General features: G+C 46.1%; 2 protein-coding genes across 2 annotated transcripts in view; both read left to right on the forward strand.

Moving 5' to 3' along the window:
• LOC139640421 (bone morphogenetic protein receptor type-2-like) overlaps nt 1-3,655 on the forward strand; it is a 30,779-nt gene extending 27,124 nt beyond the window's left edge. Inside the window, exons 12-13 of the mRNA XM_071514620.1 lie at nt 37-1,385; nt 1,761-3,655. Coding sequence (XP_071370721.1) covers nt 37-1,385; nt 1,761-2,014 — 1,603 coding nt within the window. The 3' untranslated portion in view covers nt 2,015-3,655. The remainder of the gene's footprint in view (nt 1-36; nt 1,386-1,760) is intronic.
• A 2,115-nt stretch (nt 3,656-5,770) lies between these two features.
• On the forward strand, nt 5,771-14,217 carry fam117ba (family with sequence similarity 117 member Ba). Its single transcript, XM_071514471.1, has 8 exons — nt 5,771-5,807; nt 8,391-8,566; nt 9,854-9,937; nt 10,833-10,943; nt 12,010-12,153; nt 12,896-13,103; nt 13,205-13,325; nt 13,956-14,217. The coding sequence occupies exons 1-8, from the start codon at nt 5,771-5,773 to the stop codon at nt 14,215-14,217; spliced, it is 1,143 nt and encodes a 380-aa protein (XP_071370572.1).
• The last annotated feature ends 471 nt before the right edge of the window (nt 14,218-14,688 follow it).

Raw genomic sequence — 14,688 nt, forward strand, 5'->3', positions numbered from 1 at the left:
ATTTCTCTCTGTTTCTCTCAATGTGCTTTCTACCAGAAATCGCATGACACCAAAGTCTGGCCCGTACCCAGACCATCCATCCTCTTACATCGAAGAGCAGGAGGGAGCGGCCAAGAACACGCAGACCGACACCACCAGCTCTGTGAGCGGCCGAGCTGGGGCCGGGACCGGGGAGAGAAACAGGAACTCCATTAACCAGGAGCGCCAGCAGCAGGCAAATGCCCGTCTGCCTAGCCCAGAGGGCAGCAGCACCAGCGGGGCGGGGATGGGCCTGAGAGGCAGCCCCTCAGCCTCCACTACCACCACCACTATTATCTCTGAGTCCGAGGGGCCCACAGGGGGAGCCACAGTCCCTGTCTGCCTCCACCTGACCCAGGAAGACCTGGAGACCACCAAGCTCGACCCCAAAGAGGTGGACAAGAACCTGAAGGAGAGCTCCGATGAGAACCTGATGGAGCACTCGCAGAAGCAGTTCTGCTCGCCGGACCCGCTGAGCCCTGGCAGCTCCAGCCTGCTGTACCCGCTCATCAAGATGGCCAGCGAGGCCTCGGGCGCGTCGGACCCCGCCGCCGCCATGCCCACGGCCATCTTCCCCCTCCCCAAGCAGCAGAATCTGCCCAAGAGGCCGTCCAGTCTGCCCCTGCGCACTAAGCCCTCTAAGAAAGAGTCCTCATCCTCCTCCCTCAGGTTCAAGTTTGGACGCTCTGGAAAGTCCAACCTGCGACAGGTGGAAGGAACAAAGATGAACATTGGCGCAGCAACAGCCACAAACACGGTTGTAGAGGCTCACCGGGGCACAGGCACCAACAACCTGCCTGTTCTACGAGACATGCATGTCAACGGTAGCATTAACGGCGCCGTTAACGGTCAAGCCAACAGCGGTATCTCGTCCATGGCAGCAGGCGGCGCTACGGGCTTCGGAGGATCCGGCGTAGCTCAGAACGGGTCCGGAGCTCTGAGGTCGGACGACAGCCGCCTGAGCCTCGGTCTCATCACAGCGAGCCCCGACGAGCACGAGCCCCTGCTGAGCCGAGAGAGAGAGCAGCCCGATCCGAGAGACACTGCTGCAAGCGTGGCCGCTCTCCGCTCCGCCCGACCCAACACTAACAACAACAACAGCAACACCGGCCACGGCCAGGGGGACGGGGAGAGCGAGGGAGAGAGTGACGGAGGAGAGGAGGAGGGGACCGGGGAGGCGGGGAGCAGGGAGCCTACGGGACCCCCGGGAGAAAGCTCGGGGTCTGGGTCTGGTGCCGTGGACACCCAAGGAGCGGCCCCCGTCACCATGCGAGGGGAGGCCCTGCTCAGGCAGCCCAAAGCCCGCAGGCCAGAGAGACCCAACTCCCTGGACCTGTCCTTCACTACCCAGGACCTCGCCTCACTAGGTGATTTTCTACACAAACACTCAGACAGTAGGCAAACAGACATGAGGGAATCCACTCCATAATTCATGATCACCTCACTTATACATTGTCACTGTGTGTTGCATCAAGAGTTCTCAGTCTTTTTCATGTCATTGGGTATGCATTAAGCCCCAGGGACCCCATTTGATTTTTTTTTTTATATCTCTGAGACCTCCATCTGAGAAGATTTTGTTGTTAGATATCAAGACTGAATATGAATATGAGTTTGAAACCTAGTCATTGATCTACATTCTCACATTGTACTTCCATAAAGTAAATGAGACATTCAGCCTTAATCTGTTGTAAGCGCACTAGTGTGAAAACAAGATGCTGATCAATATTCTATCTGTTTTCCAGGAGGGGACTTGGTACAGCGGGATGGAGCCTTGGGGACAGGAGAGAAGATCAAGAAGCGCGTCAAAACACCTTATTCCCTGAAGAGGTGGCGTCCCACCACTTGGGTCATCTCCACGGATACCAGGGGGCCAGAGGTCAACAACAACGGGTCCACCCAGGGTCAAGGTCAAAGCCAGAGCCGGCCCAAGTCCAGTTCAGCTATCTACCTTCGGGGGGGAAGCCTGGCCAGCGAACCCAGCGACACGCACGTCTGAACTCAAGCCCTCTCAGAGGACTGAAAAAAAATGGAGGGCGTTTGGTTTTTGTCTGTTGGGCTCTCTGTTCTGGTTTTGAATCAACTTCAGCAAGAGGAAGCTATTGAGAGTCTTGTGAACAAACGGTCGAGTCTGATCATGTACAGTAATTCGGTCTGTCTCGCTCCTGTGTGTCTTTCTGATGATGGCATTGCTTTAAATGGAATCCAGCTATGCAGCATTCTCATTCGCTTCCGTTTCTGTGTTTTTATTAATCTCCTTTCGTTGGTTTGTTTCATGTATCACGTTTCATCTTCATGTGCATAGCGATGTTTTGAATGGATTTCGTTATCTAGGTGCACTTTTGAACCGATAAAATCAGTGTTTAGAAGTCCTGTCTGTTGCGACCATGACAAGAAGTGGTCTCTAAACTTAAAATGGCGATGAAAAACAATCAACGTTTTGAGCGTTCTTTTTCTCGTACCTTGCTATATCAGCAATGATCGAGAGTAGGCTCTGTAAAAGAATTGACGGTCTTAAAGACAGAACATACTACTTTCACTTTTTTTTTTATTTCCTTGATTTGTATGCAATACCAATTTGTCTTTTTTGACTATGTATCCATTTTTTGTATCATAATTTTTAATTGTGCAATAGGATATAGCTTTTAGATGCTTTCGATGTTTTTATCGCTTCCATTATTTTGGTCGTTGTTTTATCTCTTCATTATTTTGATATGTTAATCTCTGTTGCACTTACGAATAGTCACAATCGTTTGTAAACAATCCACAATACTCTATCAACCCCCTCTGACTCAGGAGAGGAGAAAATGGATGACAATCCTCCTCTCTTTCCTTCTTCTCTGGACTCTTACCTGTCAGGGGGAAAAAAACAGAAACACTAACAATCAATCCTAACTGACTGGATAGAGGGTTTTCATGGAACTTCTCTGCTTGCACAATTATACCAGGAATGGCTCAAACTATGGGGTCTTTTAACACTACAATCACAAGAATCAAGATGGACGGAGGGATCTGTTACAGTGGCCGACTCAATCGCTGTACCACTATCACCTGACCTCACTGTGGACTGTTTGACTGTCTGTCAGTCTGTTTGGCTGTCTGCGTGTGACTGAAAGACCAGAGAGACTACCAAGCCCAGATTCTGCTCTTCAAACTCTCTTGGAAATCAGACAGTAGTCTAAAAAAAAAAACTAAAAAAAAACCAAACCTGTCTGAAGCACGCTGGATATTATTTCTGCTTCTTGTTGTCTCATCCATCGATGTTCGAGTGAGTGCGAGCGAGTGATTCAGTGTGTGTGTGTGTGTGTGTGCACGTGCTGTGTTCCTTTATATGTCAGCAAGAATTAGAGTTGTGGGGGCCTAGCGCTGTACAGGCGTACTGAAATGTCATTGTACTCGTTCGGTATTTTCAGCGCTGCTTCAGGGCATATGAAAAGATCTCATTTATGTTTTTGTAATCTGTAATTTGTATGAGAAAACATATGTATGTGTATTGCATTGATATTTGCATCATTTTTATGGAATTCTGTTTTGCATTCAATGGACATGGCCTTTGATTCCATTGCTATGCCTCTGCTCGGTACAATTTCTGTAAACATTTTCAAGTCAATATGGAAGAAAAAAAATCTCAATAAATGTATGAAAGAATTGTTGGTTGTATCTACCAAGGATGTCTCTCATTTTGATTTGATTCTACATTGAAAAAAATATCAGTATACTTAAAGTCATAGAGAGATACTTGCTTCCAATAGAGCGATGAAGCTGTGTCCTAATTCAAATGATTAAGAACTTGCAGAATAGCAGTTTTGATGGATGGGAACCTGTTTTACATTTTCTGGTATGCCTTTTAAAAGGACATTTTCTCTCAGGCTAGCAGCCGTGAAGCTATTGGACAATATACTCTGTCCAATTTTTTACATGTCATTCTGTGTCCTAAATTCAAATTAGTTTTTCTTAGATGTATGAAGCTTTCAATTTTATTGGTCTGGGAGGCAAATGAGAAATTTAGTCTTTTCCTTCCCTGATACCAAGTGACACGAAAATATTGTTGTCACAAGGCGGCTCACAGCCCATTTTGGGTCCCTATAGTAAAGGGTACAGTATTATATAAAAACTCCTTGGCTATAGCACACTATAAAACGGATAGTTCTGGTCCTCGGTTCTGATTGGATGAGTCACGTTCGATACTTCATAAACACGCGCCTGCAGCTTAATTATTATAGATCAGAAATCAATTATTTATTGACCGTTTGCGTTGACACCGCCGTTTTATAAGAGCAAACCCTCTTAGCTGTTCTGGTGATGCAGGGCTTCTCGTGGCTTGTTGCTACATCGACACACGAGGGAGACATTTCCTCTCCTCGACTTGTTTACCTTCCTTTTTCCTCTCCGCCGTCTGCTCCGCGCGCCCTAGCAACTGCAGCATCAGCACGAGCAGCGCGGCGCTGGCACGCTACGTCAGCGCTACGCATCCCGACGCTCTCCTCTGTCAGCTGTGTGAAGTCTGCCAGAGTTAGCCGGGATAAAACCGGATTTTGGGCGATTTTGCCTTCAAAATAAAAGTATGAAATGTGTCAATTGCGAAAAAAAAATACTTCAGTGGTAACTTTTTCTGACTGACAACATTGGAGCTCTCATTTTTTCGCCTTGAGAAACACCTGTGCCACAGCTATTGGTTAAAATTGACTTTTTCCAAAATAGTAGACATTCTGTCAAGTAGTCTGCGATATGTTTTGTATTTTCTTTTGTGTCTTGGGTGTTTTTGGCAGCCCTATATGACATCTTGCATAGGCCTATATGGCTAAGAATATATGCTGAGAAAAAATGTTTCACATTTACCAGACTCCTCTTTAATATAGTCTTTATTTTCACATTGATATTTTCACATTGATACAATATTGCTTGGTGATGTAGCCAAGTAGTAAACAAAAAAAAGTGGATAAACGATGACCTCCAAATGTGATCATCATAATGCAAACCACCACTAATATGAACAGAGGTCAAGTATATTTTAAGAATAGTATTAATTTATGCTTTTTATCCTTAAAAGACAAATTACATCAGATTGATACTACTTATGTTGTATACAATAAACCCATGTTGTAAAGTTCATACCAGCCTAAAAATGTGGGAAAACTCTATTCTGAAAATAGAAACGGTGGGTAAACTGAGTTTAGGTGAGTTCACCCTCCACTGCATCCCTTACTGCTCCAGTCAATAAAGGTTTTACTTTGAAAACTACGACCGGAACTTGTATTGTTTCATTGTGGCTCTCTTGACACTGGTCCTTCTCTCGTCGTGTCAACCCTGGCTAGCCCAGCATCACCGCCCTCCTCTTTCTGTCCCTTCAGATTTTATTTTCGTTATTTTTTTCCGTCGGCCTTTAACACTTCAGGGCACCCGGTAGGTGAAAAACGCATCTGAATCATTTGTTTTTTGTTTTTTGTTTTTGTCTTTTTCCCGGAGACCAAAAACCGTCTTAGCTGCTTCAACAGTCGTGCCGCATCAGCAGGGAGAGAAAAACATCCATCCACGACGAGGCAGGGCGCGATCACAGCAACGCCCATTGACACCTACTGTATCTCTACTGTATCCGCGAAGACTTTATCTTTCTCTATGTCTGCCTGTTTCTACCGAAGAGGGCATTCCGGGGTTTCTAGCCGACACTTTCCCCTGCCCTGACCGCCTCCACCGGCTGCCTAGCATCTTCAAGTAGCGGCAGAAATCAACAGGGGCTGGGCTGGCGAAAAGCCCCATGCCTCATGCAGCGCACCTAGCTACCATTTCTGCAGGTGAGCGTGTTTCCCCCCCCACACACATTTCACAACAACATGGCGTGGATATGTTCTTCTGTCATGCGTGGATCATGTGAAGTTGGATGTAGGTCTGTAGTAGCACCTATGGGGACCTGGAGAGCATGTTGTGATGATGATGATGATGATGATGAGTGTGGGGGTTGGTTGGGAGGGGGGTTGCATGGTGGGCTTGCGTTCTAGTAAACAAAATATACTGTGTAGGCTGTTACATGGGGATGCAATGAGTAACTGTGCATGCAAATAAGGCATAAGATTTATTATTATGTTCAATATTACCTGCTGAGCAAATTCATGATCTATTGCATGTGCAGTAGAAATGAATTACTGGGCCCAAAATTGTGTATTTCAGCAATAGCCCTGCTTTACCCCAGGTTTTTAGATTACAAAAGCCACCAAGGCATAACATTAGTGTATATATTCTGTGTTGTATAGTTGTAAGATCATCTTTTTACATTAATTTAGCTCCTTTACCTGCAAGTTGTTGGTCTGGGCCACTACAGCCATTAGACCCTGTAAACCACATCTAATTAAATGCTGAATGATGATTGAGTTATGAATGGGTCAGAGGATTTTTCCAGTTATATTTCATGTGTGTACAGATACAGAATAGACCCAGATATGATACATAAGGTAAAGACAGCTCTCTGAACCAGGCAGTTGTACAAAAAAATTATTTTTTTGTCAGGAGAGAGACAATTTTCCCACTGTATATTTACATCCTTCGTTTATTTCTTGCTCTGTGTTTTGTGTGCAAGCGCTTCTCCTCCTTGGGGGATCGATACAGTTGATCGTATGTTATGACCTTACCTGCTCTAAAACGACCTGAGATGGGAGCCAGCGTACTCCCTTTAAAGAACTAGACTTTATATCTCGCTCAGTCAATACTGGAAAACAAACCTTGCTTACTGCATCGCTACAAGATAAGAATCAATATTCTGGAATCAATATTGTACTGATTGACACGTAAGACAGAAATACGAGCTGGCTGGAGCTACTACTACTACTATCGCTGTCAGTCTGCAGTACGCTGTAGCGGATTGCCAACCTGTGGCATCGTCACAGACTGAGGAGGGAGAGGCAGCAGTCAAAATATAGAGGACCGGGTGACTGGTAGGAGGCTGCTGATGCCCAAACCGTCGTCTGTGTTGTTTACTCACACACACACACACACACACACACACACACACACACGCAAAGACACAGACATGAGCGCAAAGCCTGTGTGTTAATGAAGATCAGCCCGTTCCCTAGCAACAGTGATGTGCTCCGTCCAAGGCCCTGCCAAATTTAGCTGCTGGACAGGCACTGCCAGTCCTGAACGCTGCGTGTTTGTGTGCGTGGATACGTGTGTGTGTGTGTGTGTGTGTGTGTGTGTTGTTATCAGGCTTGATTAGGGCCGATCTGTGCAGCCACAGTGTCTTTAACACCAACAACATACAGGCAGGCCATCTCAGAACTGGAGTCTGTTAAAGTCAGCCCAGTCTGTTCCCTCTGTGGTGTTGAGAGAGAGATGCTGTTGTGCTTCATTTGCATTTTCAGAGCGGTGTTTCGACTCCCACTGGGAGCCACCCATGCTCAAAATATATGCTGTGGTGCTCTGGATAAAACCGTCCACCGAAGCGGCTTACGTTATATGTTGTGTGATGTTAGAGGGTGCGGAGAAAGCAGTTTGTATGTTTGCATGTGCATGTGTGGCTAAATTACCGCCAGCCGACACACACTCATGCGAACACACTCTCTAAAGCAGGGGTTCTTCAACTTTTTCATAAATAGACACACATGATAGTGGTAAGAGTGGAAACCTATGATAAGAATAGACATCCTTGCATATTCTCTAATTGGGATCAGTTGTAGTGAACCAAATTATAGTGAATTGAAACCCGCTGGAACCCCCCTCCCTCTCACTCCCCCCTTGGGTGTCCCCGCACCCCACTTTGACCTAGAACCACTGCTGTAAAACATTTATTCATTTGCTGCAGCGTCTGAATGAAGGTCAGTCGGGCAGAAGCCGGCACCTGCCCTCAGTGCCCCCACCCCCACCCTCCCCTCCCCACCCCACCCCACCCCCCCTAACCCCATCACTGTGCTTTAAGCTGTTTTAATGCCATTAACCAGGGGGCTGTGCAGAGACTTAGGGGGGGGGCATATCCGCTCTGCCCAGCACGGGACGGATTAAGATCAATCTGGCAACACACAAACAGACACACACATATACACACACACACACACACACACACACGTACAGGGTTATGGCTCAAACCTAGACAGACAGGCCAGCTACAGGCTTATCCTATAGGCCAGCTGTGGCCAGACTGTCTGTTGATTTGTTGATATGTTTACATGCAGCGCATCGTTTGTTGACATATGCATTGTTTACATCAGCAGGCAAACGTGCTTATCTTGACTCTCTCTCTCTCTCTCTCTCTCTCTCTCTCTCTCTCTCTCTCTCTCTCTCTCTCTCCCCCCCCGTCTTCTTCTCCTCTCCTGTCTTTCTTTCCCACAGAGCAGCAGTGGCCTTAACCTCCTCCAGCTCCCGTTCTCCTCTCCCCCGTCCTCCAGCGCCCTCTCCTCCCCCTCCCAGCCCGCTGCTCCTCGTTCTCCTCTCGCTCCCCCGCCATCGCGTCCAGCTGTGGCCCTCATTGGGCGCGCTCGCTGGCTCTCACCTGATAGGTCCCTGGCCTCAGGACGACAGCCAGCACCAACACGTTCCCTACATGAGGGACAAAGCGACGCAGGTGAGTGCTGCTGGGTGTGTGTGTGTGTGTGTGTGTGTGTGCACTGTGTATGGGTGTTTGCATCTGTTTTTGTTTAGTGTGGTGGCGTAAGTGTGTATGCTTGCTTTGTACAGACGCCTACTGCATGCATGAGATGTGTGTGTGTGTGTGTGTGTGTATGTGTGTGTTTGTGTGTGTTTGATGTTTAAGGGGGTGGTGTATGTGTGTATGCTTGCTTCACGAAAGGCTTTCTGCATGCATGATAACCATTTGCGTGTGTGTGTGTGTTTGATGTTTAGGGGAAGGATGTGTGTACTGAATGCTTAGTGTCTACATGTGTGTTTGTGGACCAGGCAATCAATGGCAAAGAGGTTAAGAGAGATTGCAGGCAGTTGCATCATCAGTTAGCGGGTTACTGTCTGCTGTGTTGACAAGACTCTGCTTCTGACTTTCCTTCACCGACTCTGACTTTGAACCAAACTCGGGTAAAATAGTAGCTGCAGATAATTATTTTACAGCAGCAAGTTCCAGCCGAGCAATGTGACTCGTCAACGATCTCTCTTGTTTACTCCTGTTTTTTCTACTTCTGTTTTTACTCTACATTGAGGAAAACATTTCAGTAACCCATAGCCGTCGTATAAAAGCCATAATGCCCTTAACGACATTCCTTACTGTGATTATGGTACTTCGGTGCTGCTGACGGTAGTTGTCTGTGCTTTGTACCGCGGGGCATCACCGTCATACCCACAATCACAGTAAAAAAAAACCCTCTCCATTATGATCACTGTACTAGCGTTTGTTTTAGCCTCCTCATGCTATCAGATCAGGGCAGACTTTACGGCATCAGGACAATTCAGGTAGCATGTCACTCACAGAAAAGTATACAAAACAGACTTTTAAACAGTGCACTTTCTGCCTTTTCTTCTCTTTTTCTGAAGACCTCATTCATATAGTATTTGCAAAGAATTCTCATGGTTTGTTTTAGCCTACTTAGATGCCAGACGGGTGGGGCTTACCACATAACGCAGTAAAATGCCAAATTGTTTAGATAATCAGAGGGAAGTATTTGAAAGTCAGTTTTATGATACTGTGTTAAACCACTTACCTGGCACTATCTGACCTGTCTTGATAAGGTTAACCCCACCCATGTAGGGCTCCAAGCAGGTTAAAACAAACACTAAGGATTATTTGTAACCAAGCAGCTACTTAATCCAGGTCTGGTCTCTCTGTGTAAACCCTTTCTCCTCCTCTATTTTGTGTGTGTGTTTGATATTTTGATCTAACCTGTGTGTGTGTGTTGTGTGTCAGACTCCCAGGGCCTGGGCAGATGAGAGGAGGAGGGGCTCTCACAAACGCTCGGCCTCCTGCGGGAGCACCGACCAGCTCAAGGAGGTCAGTTACCCCTTTCACTGACGTTTACAACCCAGCACCACAGACAGGATCTGTGTACATCTGTGCGCATTGTTCTCTCATTTTCTGACATCAGAAAATAAAGAGACCCAGAACAGTTCATTGTTGCGACTTAGTAGCAAGTCTGTAGCTTCTTTTATCTGGATAAAGTAGATATGATGAAAATCCTATGCAGGAGCTACAATAATAAAAATGGCTTGTATTGATGCTGGTGTAAACTCTGCACTGTCCTTATATACACCTAACCTAGTGAAGAAGAATCCATGTTATGAAAACTACTAAGGAGCTACATCAGTGTTTCCCCTAACATTTTCTCATGTTGTCACTGTCGGGTGACTTTTAGTGTTTCTCTAAAATGTCAACTTTTCAAAAACTAAGAAATGCAGACATGTTTTTAGCTTGACCAGCATGTGTTTATTCTACGGGTTTTGAATGGATTTCACCAAAATCACCAAAATTGGAGTTATGAGGCTTTCACCCGACAGTGGTGATATTTTATGAGATAACACTGCTGTATGTGCACACTTGGTTTGGAAACGACTTTTATGCATCCCCTGTGGCTGCATTTATTGGAATCTGCGTCTGCATTACTTTTTTTTTCCTTTTTATACATACCCGATTGTGAAGATAAGATAGCAATGTGAGCAAAATCCAGTTTTTGCAGGTCTAGATCTGTCATTTAACTTGGCAGGATAAAAGCCGCATTGAAACGACAAGTGTAACTGTAATTATGATCAAAATGCTGCTTCTGTGGCCTTTTCACTCCACCAAGAAAAACTTGTGGGGGGGGGAAACAGTGATAAGATAATCCCTTTATCCTAGCAGTGATGATTCAGTGTCTGTCTGACTCTGACTCTGTGTCTGAACTTCTGTCCAGATTGCCAAATTGCGTCAGCAGCTCCAGCGCAGCAAACGCAGCAGCCGCCATCGGAGAGACAAGGAGCGCAAGTCCCCGTTCAATGGCAGCCATACCATCATCCAGTCGCAGGTGATCAACAGGGGCAGTGTGCTTGTGTGTGTGTGTGTGTGTGTGTGTTGTAATCCTTCTACCACTCCATCTCTAAAAGAAACTAGGTTGGGTCCCTGGTCTAGAAAAATTTGAGGACGTCCCACTTTTCCTGGTGTCCCCGTTTGGCCCTGGCATGTGTGTGTCTCCCGTCGATTTGAGATGTGACGCGGGGCTTTTAATGGTCTCCGGTCTATGTGAAGTCGGTTAAACTGGGTTCCTCTGACAGTGCACATGCACACATGCTCTCAGTGTGGCCGCTCCTGTGCTGTTGCTCTGTGTCAGCGGCGGCGACAGGGCCAGCAACTGGCTGGGAACTAGTGTCAGACGCTCCCTGTGGAGTCTGCTGGAGCGCAGCTGTCCCGCTTTCTAGACCTCCTCATGAGACAAACTGAGAGACGGACTGGCTGGGTTAGCATGAAACTCCTCTCACAAGGCCTCTGACAAGCTCATTATAGGCAACTTAAGTTGTTGGTTGACAAAATGGTTACAATTTACAGTTTTACATACCGTTTTTTTGAGTGATTTTGTCTAAAAATGGAACTCAAGTATTCAGTTGTACAGGGACTAAGCTGCCTGTCCTTCCATAGAAACACAGCTTTCTGGCACTTTGTGGGAGGAGGAAAGTAAAGTCATGCCACTGTTATTGTCACATCACACTGTTTCCTGTAGAGTTATTAGTAGATGTGATGGGTAATTTGGTTTCTGAGACCGGGGTTTTCTCCTGGACCGATTCAAGAATCATTTGCAGTAGGTTTTGCAGTTAAAGAATGGTTGTTATTTGAATATATGAGATATTTTATGAGATATATTATGAGACATTTTTGCTGCAATTGCAACTGCATTTTTTTTTCTTGGGTGGGCTGAGCAACAAGTCCAGATGATGAAATTTTCACTATGTTTACATTTTTCTAGCTGTGGTGGCAATATCCAGCCACTGCAGCTAAATGAATATAAAGAAAACACTGCATCATCTCTAAACGGGTGCAGAATTTGTATTAAATACAGATGTGTGTGTGTGTGTGTTTGTTTCTTGTGTGTATTGTAGTCGCCGATGCCCAAGACCATTCTGATTCCCATCCCCATATCCAAGTCGTCCGCCCCTCGTTTCCGGAACAGCGTGGAGGGCCTCAACCAGGAGATCGAACGCATCATCATCCGCGACACGACTGAGAAGGAAGAGGTCATCATTGTGAGTCCCACAAACCAGCCCAGATCACCACTGATGTAAAATGAGCCATGCATTCTCAAATCAGGCATAACGGACTGCATTTATGAATAGGTTCTGACTCATTTGCATCCAATGATCCAACATACATTTGATGTAGCACCAAAAATTGAAGGAAAACAATGTAACTTTTTGCCTAAACAACTTTGGCTTGGATTTGGTTTGAAGCATTAATTTTATGCATAATAAACTTTTTAAATAATTTGCAAAAAGTAGGCTTTTGTAAATGGACTCTAGTTTCAGTTTATAAAGGGTGCTTGTCCTCTTCTATTGCATTTATCAAACATGGACTCATTTCTCCCACACACAGATATCTCTCTCTCTCTCTCTCTCTCTCTCTCTCTCTCTCTCTCTCTCTCTCTCTCTCTCTCTCTCTCCCTCACACACACACACACACACACACACACATATACACATACAGTCTGTGTCCTGTGCAAAAACCTGCAGTTGACAGCTAGTATTATCCTCTTCTCCCATGTTTCTGGTCCCTGAGGTCAAAAAGACGTATTGTAAAAACACTGAAAATACATGGGCATCAATTGGTAAATGAACCAAAGTTTTGCTCTTCCCTGAAATGTTGCCGTTTTAAAGGACGCACTCACCATCACCAGCCAGGGATTAAGCCCCCGGTACAGTGTTGTTATTGTGACCTCATTTATTTATGTATGTATGCGTGTGTGTGTGTGTGTGTACGTGCGTGCAACAGCCACAGGATGTCCCAGATGGGCACCGCGCACCCCCACCCGTCCCCCCGCAGCGCAGCAGCAGCACCCGCAGCATCGACACGCAGACTCCCTCGGGGGGCGGCCTGAGCGGTAGCCATAGCAACTGCAGCAGCCGCCCCGACTCCATCTCGCCCTCCTACCTCACCATCCTCAACGACATGGGAGGGGGCAGCCCTTATGAGGACAAAGGTGACTAACGCACACACACACACACACATATGAGCAAGACACTGAATCCCCACCAGACCGTGACCTCTGACCTCCAGCTACCCATCTCTCTCTGTTCTCAGAGCTGGGCCCCTGCTCCCCGCTGCCCAAATACGCCGCCTCTCCCAGACCCAACAACAGCTACATGTTCAAGAGAGAGCCTCCGGAGGGCTGCGAGAAGGTCAAGGTGTTTGAGGAGTCCATGTGAGTCCAAAATCTTTCCAACACAATTTGGTCACCAAATCCAGGCCATGCGAACTCATTGGGACTGGACAGAGCGTAGATTTCTGTCTTCCTTATTTTTTCCTGAAAAAGTCTTGAAATATCTTAAATTATTCTGTCTAAACTCAAGGCCTTAAAAGGTCGTGAATACAGTTAAATAAAGCATTTTAAGTCTTAGGTTCAGTCAGAAGTCTGGAAAATGTTGTGGTTTCTTATTGCACTGTTTTTTCTGGTGAGAAACAAGCCCAGTTACATAAAGCCCCATATTCTGACAGGTCTGCAGTTGATCAGTTCATCATTGTCACATTTATTTCAATTGCAAAATTTCTCATGTATTTCATTCTCATTGGCATTAATACGGTGTTAAAAAAAAGTCTTAAATTTAACTTGATGAAATTTGAATCCTGACCTATCTTTGAAAACTTAAGTACTTTAGCATATATTATAATAATAAATAATATAAGCAAATCTGCAAGAAGCTTTTTCTTTACATGACAAGCCTTACTATCATTACTTAGTCATTTAATATATACTGACTATATTGTAGTATATTATATGGTGTTTTAGTATGTTTGTTTTGTATGTTAAACCTCTGCATGTCTGTGTTTCCAGACCCAAGCCTCTGCAGGAGATCCCTCCCTTCCTCTGCCCCGACCGCAACAAGGTCAACTTCATCCCCAACAGCGGCTCCGCCTTCTGCCTGGTCAGCATCCTCAAGCCCTTACTCCCCGCCCCGGAGCTCAGCTTTCGCCCCGGGGTGGGCCTGCGGAGCCTGTCCCCGTCCCTGGTGCCTCTGGGCGGCGTGGGCCTGCGGAGCCTGTCCCCGTCCCTGTCCACCCAGCCCTGCCTGCTGGAGGAGCCGGAGAGCTTCTGACGGCCCGACGCCCCCCCGCCCAAAAGGACTCCAGTTATCCCGACCAGAAAAAAAAAGAAAAAAATATCAGAAAACGTTTTAAACTAGGAAACGACCCTTCTGCTCCAAAAAAAAAAAAACGCCTTCAGCATGCTAGCTAAGCTCTCTCTGATGTCCTTATCCTGGTGAAAAAGCGCTTCCCACTGCCTCTCCTCCTCAGACGACTAACATGAAATGCCAACGTGAGAGTCCTGCGGCCCGGTACGGGTTATAGCAGTTAACATTTCATCGCTTTATTCTACCTTTAGTGCTGGTTATGTTCCTGTTTTTGGGAGGAAAAGGGCGAAGGACAGACTGTTTTCTTTCATCGTATTATACCATGGCGCCTTTCCACGGACATATCTCTTTTGTATCTGTAGTTATTTCTCTTGATATGAAATATGCCTTCCATAAAAAAAGAAAAAAAATATGGCCGCTAGTTTCCACAGCGAC

Source organism: Centroberyx affinis, unplaced genomic scaffold (assembly GCF_046629955.1).
Source record: "Centroberyx affinis isolate AG114_WGS23_722 - 3 ecotype Tasmania unplaced genomic scaffold, CSIRO-AGI_Caff_v1 ptg000287l_1, whole genome shotgun sequence".
NCBI classification, from domain to species: domain Eukaryota; kingdom Metazoa; phylum Chordata; class Actinopteri; order Beryciformes; family Berycidae; genus Centroberyx; species Centroberyx affinis.